At 43.2% G+C, this 15177-nt stretch overlaps 1 protein-coding gene across 1 annotated transcript; it reads left to right on the top strand.

Annotated features, from left to right (window-relative positions):
* The first annotated feature begins 795 nt into the window (after positions 1 to 795).
* MCM6 (minichromosome maintenance complex component 6) lies at positions 796 to 13627 on the top strand. The gene is made up of 17 exons (XM_066323152.1): positions 796 to 929; positions 1785 to 1931; positions 2499 to 2609; positions 3098 to 3347; positions 4017 to 4182; positions 4260 to 4405; positions 5294 to 5444; positions 5848 to 5989; positions 6281 to 6422; positions 6564 to 6671; positions 7220 to 7375; positions 8402 to 8530; positions 9188 to 9349; positions 10422 to 10557; positions 10820 to 10987; positions 11886 to 12025; positions 12660 to 13627. Exons 1-17 carry the CDS (start codon positions 817 to 819, stop codon positions 12771 to 12773), a joined length of 2481 nt encoding a protein of 826 aa, XP_066179249.1. The 5' UTR covers positions 796 to 816; the 3' UTR covers positions 12774 to 13627.
* The last annotated feature ends 1550 nt before the right edge of the window (positions 13628 to 15177 follow it).

Here is a 15177-nt window from a genome sequence, read left to right as displayed (position 1 = left end):
CTCCATGCCTATGGTTCTGGCATCCCCAGCATAAGAGGGACATGAAACTGTTGGATCAAGTCTACGAGAGGGCCACACCTCAGCTGCAAAGACAGGCCGAGAAAGTTGGGGATGTTGAGCCTGGAGAAGGTTGTGTGGAGACCTCATAGCAACCTTCCAGTATCTGAAGGGGCTACAGGGAGGACTGTTTGTCAAGAACTGTAGTGACAGGACAAGAGGAATGGAGACAAATTGAAAAAGGGGAATTTCAGTGAGATATTAGGAAGAAATTCTTCCCTGTGAGCATGCTGAGACAGTGGAACGGGTTACTCAGGGAGGTTGCGATTCCCCATCCCTGACAGGGTTCAAGACGAGGTTGGACATAAGGCCCTGAGATACATGGTCGAGTTGGAGGTGTCCCTCACATGGCAGGTGTGTTGGGACTAGATAATCTTTAAGGTGCCTTACAACCCCTTAGCATTCTATCCCTCTGTTTCTCCATGGGAAACACTGCTACTCTGGCACAGCTGTAAGCCGCACAGCACTGAGCAGCTCGGTGACAAACCCTCAGGCGGTCCCGCTGGCGGTCCCTGACGGCGCGGCTCGGGGCGGGGCGCGGTGCCCGGCGCTGTCCCGGCGCTGTCTGTCCCGGCGCCGCCCCATAGCCCGCCCCAGTCCCGGCCGCCCCTCGCCTTTGGCGCGCAAACGGCGGCGGCGGGCGGGGCCCTGCGGCACAGCGGCCGCCGATTGGCCGGCGCGGCGGGCGCGCGGTTCACGTGGTGCGCGGCGTGGCGCGAACCGCTGAGGGGCCGGGCCGGGGCAGCGGCGGCGTTCGGGATGGATCTGGCAGTGGCGGCGGTGGGGGGCGCGGGCGCGGCGCCGCAGCACCAGCAGATCCGCGATGAAGTGGCCGAGAAGTGCCAGAAGTTGTTCTTGGACTTCCTAGAGGAGTGAGTGCCGGGGGCCGGGCCTGGCGGCCGGCGGGCAGAGCCGGCAGCGGGTGGTGGGCCGGCAGCGCCGCACGGAGGGGCCGCCATTTGGCGAGATCCTGTCGGGGTCCGGTGCCCGCTCCCCTTGGCGTTCAGCTGGAAAAGCTCTGCTGTGGCCTCGGGCTCTGCCGGGAGGAACCTGTAGGAAGGCAGCACGCCCTTGGTAGGCAAAACCCTTCTCGGAGAGTTTCCGCGGAAATGCCCGGACAAGTTGGGATGTCCTGGAAGCGTCCAAGGCCAGGCTGGATGTGGCTTTGGGCAGCCTTGTCTAGTGGAAAGTGTCCCTGCCCATGGCAGGGGGCTGAAACGAGATGATCTTAAAATCACTTCTAAACCAAACCATTCTATGATTATATAATTTTTAGGTGCATTTAGTCCCTTGTAACAAAGTACCGTCACGGCTGTGTTGAAAACCCTTTCCACGGCTTGGGTGTTACACATTAATACATCCAGCTCTCTGCGTTTTGCCTCCTGAGGGGCCCACCCGCATCAAATAAGGAAACCATTAGCATCACCCGGAGGAAACAAAACCTTGCTTGCTGGTGCAGAGCCATTGTTAAACCCTAAATAATTTTTTTTCTGGCACTGGGTCAACTCTCCTGCTGTATGAAATATAAACCCGGTGTGTCTGTGCTAGGGTATGGATAGAGTAGATGACGCAAGGGGGTGGAAGAAGAAATATTGTTAGAAAAGGCTTTGCAAGGGCCTGTGGGATGCCTGAATGTGAGTTATCCTTTTCTCTGTCTTTTCCCCTGAATTCAGAAGTATTCAGTTGCTGCCTACTGTGACTGAAACGTTTTCCTGAATCCCTTTCAGGTTCCAGAACAGCGATGGGGAGGTCAAGTACTTGCGAGATGCTGAAGAACTGATCCGGCCAGAGAGGAACACGCTGGTTGTCAGCTTTGCAGATTTGGAGCAGTTCAATCAGCAGCTCTCTACCACTGTTCAGGAGGAATTTTACAGGTAAAATGTAGAGTGGGGGTTTTTTTCAGGTAAAGCTAAGCTCTGCGGGAGTCTCAGGCCCATAATGTCTTGCTTTTATATAAAAAAAAAGCAGCGTATCTTCTTTACACATCCTGAAAACACTTATATTTAAGATTTTTTTTTAATTGGCTAAAAACGTTTTTAGTGGATTCCTCTCTGAAAACCATGAGTTAACCAGATAATTGCATTTATTGTGGTAAAGAAGTAGGTAGTCAGTATGACAATAGAGAATAAACTCTAAAATTTAATGCTTTGCCAATATTTTATTGAGTTGGTTGCTTATTTTGAAGATATGTTTCTTAACATAAAGATAAAAGTGTCATAAAATGAGACTTTAAAAAGTCTATTATCAAACAATAGTGCAAGTAACATTATTATGCAGTGATCTCACATTTAGCATATTTGGAGTGTCTTTTTTTTGGGTTATACAACATAGCATTAAAAGCCAGAACCTGGAAATCTGATAGAAGCCTGTGATGTAATCTAAAGCAGGGAAGGCATTTTAATAGCTTCTCTAAAATTTGAACTTTTCTTCCCATATTTCAGGGTTTATCCATACCTGTGTCGAGCAACAAAGACTTTTGCCAGAGACCATGGAAATGTTCCTGCAAACAAGGACTTTTATGTTGCATTCCAGGACCTGCCTACCAGACACAAGTAGGATGATCATTAATTCCAGAAACTTGTGCTGTTTTACTACCAGGGAAAAGATGTGTCAAAGCAGGCTGAAAGTGTTTCAGTTATGTAGTGTGAAATGTGCAGTTGGCCAGTATAGTTGTGACAAAGTTTCCTGATCTTGTGCAGGAGATTTTTTTACACAATTTTTCATTTGTAAATCACACTCAGATACTTAAATTAATCGTATTTCACAAACAAGTGTAACCTCTCTAGTTCAAAAAAAAATAAATAAAATTGTCTGTGTTGCTTTTGAAGTACCAGTAATGTAACTTTTGCATTGGTTTGACCTGTAGTATTAATTGAAAAGTTTATGTAAAATCATAACATGAGAATATATTGTAGTAAGTTTGTTTCTTTTGTTTGTTATAGCAATTCTTTACAGAGTGACACTGTATTGTATCTTAGTACCTTGGGCCTAAAGCTGTCAACTCAATAATTTAATCCTTGTGAATTCCTGTTTCAAACAGAATTCGAGAACTGACTTCAGCAAAAATTGGTTCCCTGCTGCGCATCAGTGGGCAGGTGGTCCGTACCCACCCCGTCCATCCAGAGCTGGTCAGTGGAACCTTCCTGTGCCTCGACTGCCAGACAGTGATCAAAGATGTGGAGCAGCAATTCAAATACACCCTGCCAAACATCTGCAGAAACCCAGTCTGTGCCAACAGAAGGAGATTCCTGCTGGACACAAACAAATCGAGATTTGTTGATTTCCAAAAGGTACAGGGAGGATGTTGGGGCATGATGACAACCAATAATGTTCCTGTAGTAGTTGGAAGGTGTTATTTGTACTTCTACACGTTGAAGATGGTTAATTTTTGTTCTGTAAGCATCAAGAAAAGACCTCCAGAAAAGGCACTGCAATTTCTGCAAAATGTTTCTTCCTGTCTCTGGAAGACTTATGTTTAAGAACAGGAAATTACTAGTTTTGCTGTGTAACATTTACTGTCTAAGTAAGCCACTGAAACCCCACGTATTCAGACTAGAGTTAGTCTCATGTTGGCAGTATATGATGTGTAGCTGCTTTATACAAGTATGAAAAGAGGTGTTTCTTGGTATCTGCAGTGTCTTGTTCTTCCAGGTTGATGTACTCTCCCAAATCCTCAGCACTTCACATCCCACACTTATATTTTATGTCAACCACATTAACTGAAATTTTCAGTTTCAGAAATTTACTTTTCAGAATTGTCACTGTGGCCCTTTTACATCGTCTAAGCTGCTCCAAGACTCCTGGGATGCTGATTAGGGAAGGGATTTTTGGTTGTTGTAAGAGCGATCGAGATGGATGGCAGCAGTCAGAAGCTGTTGAGCACATCTGTTAGCAGTGTAGCCTTTGAAGCAGTCTCAGATCTGGTGATGTGCTCGGTGTTGACCCTCTGTCCCCGCCAGGTGCGCATCCAGGAGACGCAGGGCGAGCTGCCGCGGGGCAGCATTCCGCGCAGCGTGGAGGTGATCCTGCGCGCCGAGGCCGTGGAGTCTGCCCAGGCAGGCGACAAGTGTGACTTCACCGGCTCGCTGATTGTCGTGCCTGACGTGTCCCAGCTCTCCACACCAGGTCTGTGGCTACTCGTGGCCTCCATGAGGTGTCCTTGGTGCTGGGAGCTGCTGTCCTGACTCCGGTTTCGCTGGCAGGGTTACGCGCGGAAACCGGCTCGCGGGTGACGGGGACAGAGGGCTACGAGAGCGAAGGCATCCGGGGGCTGCGCGCCCTCGGCGTCAGGGAGCTCTCCTACAAGCTCGTCTTCCTGGCCTGTTATGTTGCACCAACAAATCCACGGGTGAGTCTGCAGAGAAAGGACATTTAAAGGTGTTGGCGATCTGTGCTCTCTATGGTTTTCCCTCAGATCAGGGAGCAGGAATGGGTAAAGCTTTAAGTGTGAGTGTGTGCCGCCTTTCTGTGTTGGTTTGACTGTCTTTATATTCTCATTGAATTTACATAGCAAGGTTCTTTTCTTGTCTTTGTTGCTCATAGCGTTTTTCACAGATGTAATTACTTGCCAATGTTACAGTTTGTTCTAAACAGCTAACTGGCACATGGATTTCCATTCAGCTTTCATCCATTTCTGCAGTATTTCCTTTTCTTCCAGGAAATCCTATTGCTGCATTTTGTCATAGGAAAAACAGGGAACCTTTCTATTCCCTCTGGTTTATCAAGTGATGTCTTGGGATGTTACTGCAACATGAGTAATACTGACTACACCTAGGTTTTGGCATGGTATGGTACTGTAATCTATGATTCTGCTAGCAGCATCACCATCATATAGGATAATAAGAGTATCCAGTATGTTCTGGAAGTAGAAGTTTCTAGCCCCCATTTCAGAGCAGCAAAAGACCTTGGAAGTTCCAGTTAATGTAAGAATGCTTACAAAGATAATTTTAGTCAAAGGAAGTTATATTGGTTTTACTCTATTTTTGATCTCTGTACAAGCAGCTCACTTGGGATTTTCTCACTAACTGAAGTTACACCATTGATTTTGCCTCCTAGGAAATTGGCTATTGGTTTTTAAAGGTATAAGGTGATGAGGTTAGTTAGCCTAAGGGCAGCTTTTCAGAATGTGTTTCTCCCATTTAGATTTCAGAGCAAGTTTTTGTGATCTGTCTGCAGTGCTCACATTCATTAGTGAATCTATTATTACTTTTATTGCTATTTTATTTCCTTGATTTAGTTTGGTGGAAAAGAGCTCCGAGATGAAGAACAGACTGCAGAAAGCATTAAAAACCAAATGTCTGTGAAAGAGTGGGAAAAGGTTTTTGAAATGAGCCAAGATAAGAACCTGTACCATAATCTGTGCACCAGCCTCTTCCCCACTATCCATGGTAAGAATCCATTTGTTGCCTCAGAGAGGGAGGATTTCATTTATGTAAATTTTAATTCCTTTTGCTGTCTCTCTAGTTTTGGGGAGAGGTTGAAAGCCCTCTGCCAGCTACTACAAACTCTTTCCCCTCAGCACTGGTTGCACTAAAAGAGAAAAATCTATTTTTTGAGTATTTGTGGTGTTTAATCATTAAGGCCTGCATGCCCAATCCAAAGGGTTGGGTTTGATGGCACGTGTTCTGCTACTGAACCCTATAGGTTTTAGTGGGTGTTTAGCAAATAGGTGAATTCTGGGTAGATGTGCTCAAATGCTCTAAAATTCTAGTGGGATAAGTTGTTTTTTTTTTAATAGGAAAATTGTGGTGTTTTCTTTAGATGTTTAGTTTAATATCTTTTCTGGGGCAGGTAATGATGAAGTAAAACGTGGGGTCCTGCTGATGCTCTTTGGAGGAGTTCCCAAGACCACTTCAGAAGGCACTTCATTGCGTGGGGACATCAATGTTTGTATTGTTGGTGATCCAAGTACAGCCAAGAGTCAGTTTCTAAAGTAAGATGAAGACCCAGTATTTAAATATTGTCCAGTGTGACTAGAGCTATAATTGTGCACTATGCCTTTTTCTGTGTTAATCATAGGAAAGGGAAGTAAAATATTTGAGAATATTTCCCATAAGATTGTGTGGATGGTGATTGAAGTATTTGAACAGGGCTAAAGCAAACTCAACATACGAATTTCCAAATATTTTCAAGGGACATTGAGTATTAAAAAGACAAATCAATTGCACATTTAAAAATATCAGAGATAGATAAATACTGGAGGTTTCATTACCCTTTTCCCCAGGCACGTGGATGAGTTCAGCCCCCGTGCTGTGTACACCAGTGGCAAAGCCTCCAGCGCCGCGGGTCTGACGGCGGCTGTGGTCAAAGATGAGGAGTCCCACGAGTTTGTCATTGAGGCTGGAGCACTGATGCTGGCAGATAATGTGAGTCTGGGAAGGGGAGAGGCTCCTGCACCCCTAGAAGGAGCTTGATTGATGACAGAGAGCCCTAAACTGTCTTAGTGATGCTTTTTTGTTCCAAAAGTGATTGAATCTGGGTCACTTATTTTCATTCTTCTGCTGCAGGGGGTTTGTTGCATTGATGAATTTGACAAGATGGACGTGCGGGATCAAGTAGCCATTCATGAGGCAATGGAACAGCAGACAATATCCATTACTAAAGCTGGAGTGAAGGTAGCTTGCACTACTCCTCTGTGTAGTCTGTAGCATCACCTGTTATGTGTACTGATGTGGCTTCACCTGCCAGACCTTCATGTCACCTCTGCAGCTGCCTCACTGTGGCAGGACAGAGATCACTTGTTGCAAAGTTTTTGTGGCACAGACCCAGAGAAGGTCAGAAATGTTACTTAGAGTTAAAAAGAGATAGTAGTGGACAGGAAACAGAAAATGGGAAAAGCCTAACCTTGAAGTAACCCTAAAAAAGGTTACAGAATGGTGTATATTTGTAGAAAAACAGGATCTTGTGAAAAGCAGTTTTAAGGACTTGTTTCAGTGTTACTGGCAAGAGTGTGGCAATATTTCAATATTGATCATCAAACTGTGTCTCGGGGCAGAGACCTGGTTAGAAAGGGCTTGTTGGTGGAGTTTGGGTGCTTTGGAGGGGTGATTGTTGTAATACTTGCATTGAACTCCGTCTAAAATGTGTTATGCTGACCCATTTGGGTTGCAATGAAGTGGTCACAGATACAGGCTTTTTTAAATTTATTTTTTCCTACTGTCAGGCTACTCTGAATGCCAGGACCTCCATTTTGGCTGCAGCAAACCCAGTTGGTGGCCGCTATGACAGATCCAAGTCACTGAAACAAAATATCAACCTGTCAGCTCCCATCATGTCCCGCTTTGATCTCTTCTTCATCCTTGTGGATGAATGCAATGAGGTAATTTTTAGGAATTACAGAATAGTTTGTGTCAGAAAATATCCCGTGAGGTCTCTAATCTAACCTTGCACTCAAACAGATCATTGAGAACAGTTTGCCAAGACTTGACCCTAGTGAGTTTGGAGTATCTCCAAGGATGGAGATTCTGCAGTCTCTCTGGGCTCCTGCAATGTGTTCAGAAAATAGTAACTTTTATATATCTAATCAGAATTTCTCATGGTTCAGTTCATGGGGGTTACCTCTTATCCAAGGAACTATTTGGCTTCATCACATCTATGCTGGCCAGTGGAGCAGTTGCTTTCCTTTCAAGCTGAACAGACCTGGCTCTTTTGGCCTCTCGTACATCATGTTCTCCTGCCCTCTGACCATCTTGGTGGCCCTCTACAGTTTTAAGTGAAGCAAATCTCATGAGAGTGTTTTGCTCCTGCTTTTCTGCTCTGTCTGTGCAGCTAAAAGCTGGCAGTACAAATTTGAACATGCTCTGCTGAATACAAGGACACTGCCTTTTCATCCTGTAGTGGTTTGACCTGCAAACTTAACACCATTACTCATTTTTACAAATGGCTGGTCACTAAGGCTGAGACTGCTGCCACCTGTCTATGTGCCATTTGCCTTGGGAACACATGAGAACCAGAGATTAATGTTGGTTCAGCCACTGTTCTGCTCAGAGTGATTGTCTAATTGAGAAGGGATTGGTGAGAGAGACAGAGCAGGCTGAAAAGGAAGAAAGTTCCCACGCTGGAAAGCACTACTTTCTGCCTGTTCTCTGGCTAACTTGTAACCCAGGAGAGTTCCAAGAAGTTATAAATCCTAAAACTGCCTTTTATCCCTCCTCTGCTGTGTTTCCTTGTACTGAAACCCCCCAGGGCATTCTCCTGGACCTGGCAGAGAGTTTGGCCACTGGAAAGGCCAGCTCTGCCGTGAGGATTACAAGTGAGCAGGGGGAGCGGGAAGGAAGAATAGAAGTGTTGCTTTGCCCTTGGGCTGATGCTGTGGCAGTGATCCTGACAAACCCCAATGTCCCAGGTGGTGGATTACGCCATTGCCCGGCGCATCGTGGACCTGCATGCCAGAGTGGAGGAGTCTGTTGACCGTGTCTATTCCCTGGATGATATCCGAAGGTATCTGCTCTTTGCAAGACAGTTTAAACCAAAGGTAATTTTACTTTTTGAGTAAACTGTGGAATAGTTTTTCTGTCTGAGGAGGTGCAAAGGAACAACACTCTGCAGTAGGCTTTTCTCACCAAGATACTTGGGGTAGTGCAACATGGCTGCTGCAGAATTTTTTCTATTTTGTTGACTTACTGCTTAATCAGTTTGTGTGTCTTTATTTTAGAAGGGTGTTTTTCCTCTATTTCTTTGCTTTTTGGTAAAATTCAGAACATGGGAAACTAGTCTAACTAGAGATTTTTTTGGGGTCTATCCAAGTAGCAGCTTGGATGAGCTGTGTGTTGGATTTTTAGTAAGTCTAAACAGAACAATCTAGTAGGGACAGACATGAATTATGCCTGGAAGTAAGTCAGTGGAACAGCAAAATAGAAATGATGAAAAAATCTGCTATAAAATAATTAATGCAGCTATGTACTTACTATAATGTCATTATCATTGATAAGTATAATCATTATTACAACATAATTTCAACATGATGTGATTGTTATTGTACTTCTGTAGAGTATGTGTATAGCATAGAATATTTCAGATTAAAGCAGTAGCCAGTAGAACGAAGGCTGGGAACTGCCAATCTACTGCAAGGCAGAAAAAGCTTTAATACTCTGACCACTGGAACTCTGTCCCTGTGTTTGATGCCACACAGATCTCCAAGGAGTCTGAGGACTTCATCGTGGAGCAGTACAAGCGGCTGCGGCAGCGCGACGGCTCTGGAGTGACCAAGTCGTCCTGGAGGATCACAGTGAGGCAGCTGGAGAGCATGATCCGCCTCTCCGAGGCCATGGCCCGCATGCACTGCTGTGATGAGGTATCAGGGGCCTCGGGGAAGTTTGGGTACATGTTCATGGAAATGTGTGGCAGTTCTGCATTTGCTCTTTGATTGTGATACTGGGTGTAGTCCTGTGGGTGAGGAGGAGAGCTTGGGTCATACTCAGTCTGAATCTGTATGCCAGAAACACTGTTTGTAAGGGATGACCTGTAAAACTGGGGTCAGCTGGTCCAAACTGAGAACTTGCATGATTTTGTGTCACGGCTGTGTCAGCACTCTCAGCCTCCTACCTGTCAAATCGTGACAGTCACCTGCTCCTATCAGCCAGGGCTGTTGGCAGTTTCTTTCCTGATCTTTCATAGTTTGTAATCTCTTGGCTCTCTTCCATTTGCAGTCTTAAAGGCCAGAGTTCACTGAAGTATGTAGACCTCCCCAGGAGTACCTGTATGTGTGATCTGAGCTCCTGCTCACATCAACCACTGCTGAAAAGCACATTGTGTTGTGGCTGTTAACTGTAGTGTGATTACTGCCCCTCTAGTCCCTGCTTTCAAACCCAGCAGGCTTTTTGAAATCTTGATTAGAGGCTATGTGACACATGCAGGGATGGAACCTTGCTGGCTGGTTGTGTAAGGACACCCTTTGGGTTCTTTTAAATTAAATTCAGCTTATAAAGAAACAGATAGTTTTTAGCTTATGGCTCAGCTACAGATGATTTTTCCAGTTTTCGCTTTTCAGTTCTGGAGGAGAGTACCATTAATTACATCTCTCTTTCTTTCATATTGTCTCTGTTCAGACCCATTTCTTTCATGTTTCTTGCTCCACTGATCTTTCTCCCAAATGTTCTTGGCTTAGTAAAAATTTTATCGACTCCACATGATTGCTAAACCCTGAAGGATTAATCAGGCTGCTTTTCCCTCCCTAACCTTGCATGACCTCTTGGAGTACTTGTGATGGGATATAATTCAACTTGCAGAGTCTTTACTGTTTAGGATTAATCAGGTGAGATGTGTGGAAAATGCCTTTGTCAGAGTTAGGGGTGAGTTTCTGGAGCTGTTGGAAAACTAGAAGAACCCCTGTGCCTATTTAATATGTTTTTTCAAATGTTCCTCAGGTTCACCCCAAACATGTGAAGGAAGCTTTCAGGCTGTTAAATAAGTCCATCATTAGAGTTGAGACTCCTGATGTCAATTTAGACCAAGATGATGAACAGCAAATGGAGGATCAAGAGGACCAAGATGGAGTCAATGGTAAATTACTTACAGAGAAATTTTTCAAAGGGGAAAGTCCTTCTAGTCTTTACAGCTTACCTTGATTGAGATTGTGCTTCTCTTCAGTTTCTCACCTGTTTCTTGTCTAATGAGCTCTAGAAATCTGGACTCCTGTTCTTAACTCTTTCTTCTTCAGCCTTCTTCACCAACTCATCTGGTTGGTCAGTGGCTTTTCAGTGGCTCAGAGTTTACAGCAGCTAAAAGATGTTGCAGCTTTACACGTGGTCATGTGTCCAAACAGGTGAGGCAGAAGCTCCAGCTGGGGTCAATGGTGTTGTGAATGGGATCAATGGCCATTCTGAGGATGGGGGCAAGGATGCTGCACCCAAGGCTTCTCTCAGGCTGGGCTTCTCCGAGTACCGCCGGATCTCCAATCTCCTGGTGCTGCACCTCAGGAAAGCAGAGGAAGGTAAGGATTGCTTTATTGCAAAGGAGGCAGACCCTGACTTCAGGGAGCAGTTGTTACTGCATTTCTTGCTGTTGTACATGGGATTTTCACTTTTGGGACAGCAGACTTGTCAGGTCAGGTGTAGACCTATGCTCATATGACGATACTACATCTGATGATGCAAATAGGACTTCTTGGAGTTTATAGTTGTTACCTTAGTCATTTATCAAAACCCATTAAGCTGAGGAGCATGTCAGCAGAGCAGAGAAAGAAGAGGATTTGTAGCACACAATGGTGTAACCAAGCTAGGAGAGTCTGCAGCAGTGAAAACTGGAGCAGGAGTTTTAATGCATGCCAGCAACCACAGCCTGTCTTAAGCAAATGGCTGGATTAGTTCTTCAGAAGTGAAAATATTTCCATTGCAATGAGGCTACTCCTGCAATGAAATGCAGAGTTGTCTCATAGCAGATACTAAAGCAGCAAAGCTTTTGGAAGGGCGTGGAGACGACAGTGTCTGTTCAAATGCTGAGTACATGTAGAAGGATGACTCCTCTGGCTTTGTGTGACAGAATTTTTCTTTAGCCCTTACTTAGAGGAAAGGTGTGTGAGTCCTTACAACTGGTTTCTCCTGAAGCTGAAGGCTGATGGGGTTTGGAAGCCACTTGAAGGCATAGGACTGAAAGCTTCCATTCTCAATCTAATTATCTCCAATTAAACCATGACACAACACCCTCCTGTGCAGAATGTGGTGTTTTAAGAAAAAAGCCATAAAAAGACTAAGGTCTGACATTTCCTGAACATCTTCAAAAAGCATGTTTCTCCCTTCAGCATTGTGAATGTTAATGTGCAAATCCTTTTCTCCTATGGTTTGAGTGGTGGTTTACTGCTGCTGTGTTGATGCAAATTATTTTCTCTGCAGAAGAGGACGATGCAGCACTAAAGAGAAGTGAACTTATTAATTGGTATCTAAAGGAAATCGAATCTGAAATCGAATCTGAAGAAGAACTAATAAATAAAAAGAAGATCATAGAGAGGGTCATTCACCGACTTACACATTATGTATGTATAGAGATGTGTGGGCAGTGAAAGAGGGTTTTAACTTGTATAGGGTTGTAACATATATTAAAAATGTTTCATTTTTTAATAGAATACATTCCTGTTTGGAGAAATCTGCTTTGTTCTTCTATTATATTGACTGATGCAGTATAAATGCCTTCTTTGTTAAACACCTGTTAAAGTAATTACAGAAAAAGCAGAAATTAATTAGAGATGTGTATAAGTAGAAGTTCATAGTGCTATACTATGTCACTAAAGAAGTGTGATATTTTTCTGTATTTCTATAGTATTAATTATACATTAGGATACAAAAATAGAATTAACACTTGTATTCAATGGATAGCCGTAAGTCAGAGGGGTACAAGGGCATTTTGGAGGAAAAAATATGACAAAATTAACTACTTTTCACTTTTAAAAACACAAAACCATTAGACTGGAAAGCCCTAGGCTGAAAAGTTCCCAGAAAGGATACAACATAGAAGTGATTTCCACTTAATGTTAAGTATCTATTAGAGGGAGTTCACAATTAAAGGGGTTAAGTAATTAGTAAGAGGTTTTACCAATATAAAAATGCCTTTCAAAGAATACAAACAAACCTGTCTGCCTTTGTTTTAACACAAATCTTTATGTGTTGCAGGACCACATTCTGATTGAACTGTCCCAGTCAGGACTGAGAGGATCCAGAGAAGAGGAGAGTTTTGATGATGACCCATACCTGGTTGTCAACCCAAACTATCTGCTGGAGGACTGAGGGCTGAGAATAGCATTGTAGAGCTGCCTGGTTACAAGTTGGAAAGTGCATTCTTTTCTTGCAGGGGTTACTGTATGGCTAATTCCTTAAATTCCTGTCACTGTGCCAGAGTGTGGTCAGTAATACATGATTTCTCATTTACACTGAGCATGCCTGGAAAGCTTTTAAAGACATGACACACATATATTAGTTCCACTGTTAGCTCTGAGTTTCAGTGCCATCATCTGGATGCGGAGGAGAGTCATCCAACAGCTTTTTTCATCATCAAGCTATGTAGATGTTTCTGTTTTAAATAAGATTAATTTTACATTTTTCTTCTTTAGTAGACATTTTATACTACAGGCTTTTACTGGTTTTCTTATTAACATAAGTAAAAGTTCATTTAATGTTTGCGAGTAGAATTGTTTTTACTCATATGTGAGATTGCTGTTTTATATGCCTGTAATTTGAGTCTGAAAAAAACAGTGATCTAAATGTTTTATGTCTTAAAGAAGACCAAATTTCCTGGATGACAGATAATCTTTTTGAAGAAGTTTAACTTCCTGTAATGGATAATGAGAAACTGATGGCTTCTCTTTCTTTTAGATGGAGTAAAGATGTGCAGGCTCCTGTTGCATATGTAAAGTAGAAAATTGCCAAGTCTTTAAGTGAGCAGGGCAGAAACCCCAACTTGATGAATGTCTTGGCTTGTAAGTGAATTGAAAACTGCCACCATTTGTGAGGGATTTTTAAGACTATATCTGTAAACCTGTTTGTAGATCTTTCTATAAGAAAACTTGCCTTGAATTTCTGTTCTCAAATTTTTTACTGTAAACTATGGGATTATTAAATAATCTATTAAGAATTAAGAATAAGTGATTTTTTGTCTTGTTGACTGGATACCAGCACCTAAGAAACATTTGTAATGCATGAAAGATATCAAGGTTACATATTTTACTTAGAAATAGTGTGAAGTAACTATTTCTGAAGGAGGTTCAGAAGTGGAGCTGGTTTGTAAGACAGTATTCTTTTCCTGTTAATCTCTCCCAGCTTTGGAGAGTTACACCTTGGTCTAACTAAGCGTATCATTAAAATAACAGTTCTGTTTAAGGAGTAGAGGGAATGATAAATATTTGTCATCAGCGCTACCCCATCACTGGGCACTAACTCCAACTGCAATAACTTCTCCACTCATTTCTTTCATAAACTACATTTTGGCAAATTCTACATTCATTAAAAATAGCCACCCACCTTAACAACACTTTGATATTACTCTGTATTGTTCCTTTACTTTCAAAATAACAATAGGAAGATGTTTGGCCTTAATTTTTTGTTTCCCCCTCCTCTCAATCTTTGTTTGAAAATAAATACTCTTCATGTAGGAGAAAGTATTTTTTCTGCTTCTTTCCCCAGTTCTGTAGGCTGAGAGGGGCTTTCTCTGAGTTAATGCAGCTCTACTGAAAAGTAAGCACCAGGTGGTGCTGTAAAGTTAATATTCAAACTTGCTTTTCAGACATCAGAGTGGAGTGAACTTGTTCAGAACACTCAGCACAATGTTACAGATCTCTAGGGCTTCCTGAAAAAAAAATCATCTAGGAGTCAAATAGGGCCAAAGTACACAGATTACAATCCCTGTATAAGGTTTCAGTAACAGCAGATGTTGAGGGGTGTCTTCTGCTGCAACTTAAATATTTCTTGACAGCAGTAACTTGCCCAGATGATTGCAGGTATGCTTCAGACAAAATTCTGGGTATTGAAGGAAATGAACTCTTGAGATAGACCCAACATTTCATAGGTATGTAGAATTTTGTGTTTGGTTGGTTTAAAAATGTTCTCAGCTCTTTTAGCTCTGCCCTTCATGTGAGTGATCTGAATGTGTCCACCTTGCTGGGAGAGCAGTGTTTTTAGGGCTGAAGGAGGGAGTGCTTTGGAAAGCAAAGAAATGATACTCCAATTCCTGGAGGGAAGGGCAGGAGGAAGCACACTGTTGCTGCTGCCGAAATTCACATCTGAGTCACTTTTCCAGCTGGCTGAGGTGCCCTATCTCAGATTTCCTTTATCCACCGAGGATTAGAGCACAAAACATGCCTCCTGCTGCCCTGCACGCCCTGAGCCATGGTAGACCCAGCCCCAGCCACGCAGATAACACTGCTTTTGTTGGTTTTTGCATCCAGAGCTGTGCCGGGATTCTTCCAAAGCTGAAAAAGGCCAAAAGGAGAGGGCAGGTTTATCTGCTTATTTTGTCTTCCTCGAAATGGGAGGCAATATCAGCAAATGTCAACTGATATTTAAATTTAAAGGGAAACATGAGCATCTCAGAAAATGTTTTCACATGACCTTTCTTAACTGATTGGAAGCGTTTCCTATGTTCATCTCTCTGTCTGATTACTGAATGAAAGTCCTGCCATGTTATTCCAGTGTCAGC

This window comes from Sylvia atricapilla, chromosome 7, assembly GCF_009819655.1.
Source record: "Sylvia atricapilla isolate bSylAtr1 chromosome 7, bSylAtr1.pri, whole genome shotgun sequence".
Classification (NCBI taxonomy): domain Eukaryota; kingdom Metazoa; phylum Chordata; class Aves; order Passeriformes; family Sylviidae; genus Sylvia; species Sylvia atricapilla.
The sequence above is the reverse complement of the archived record's forward strand: the minus strand, read 5'-3'. Positions and strand labels throughout refer to the sequence as shown.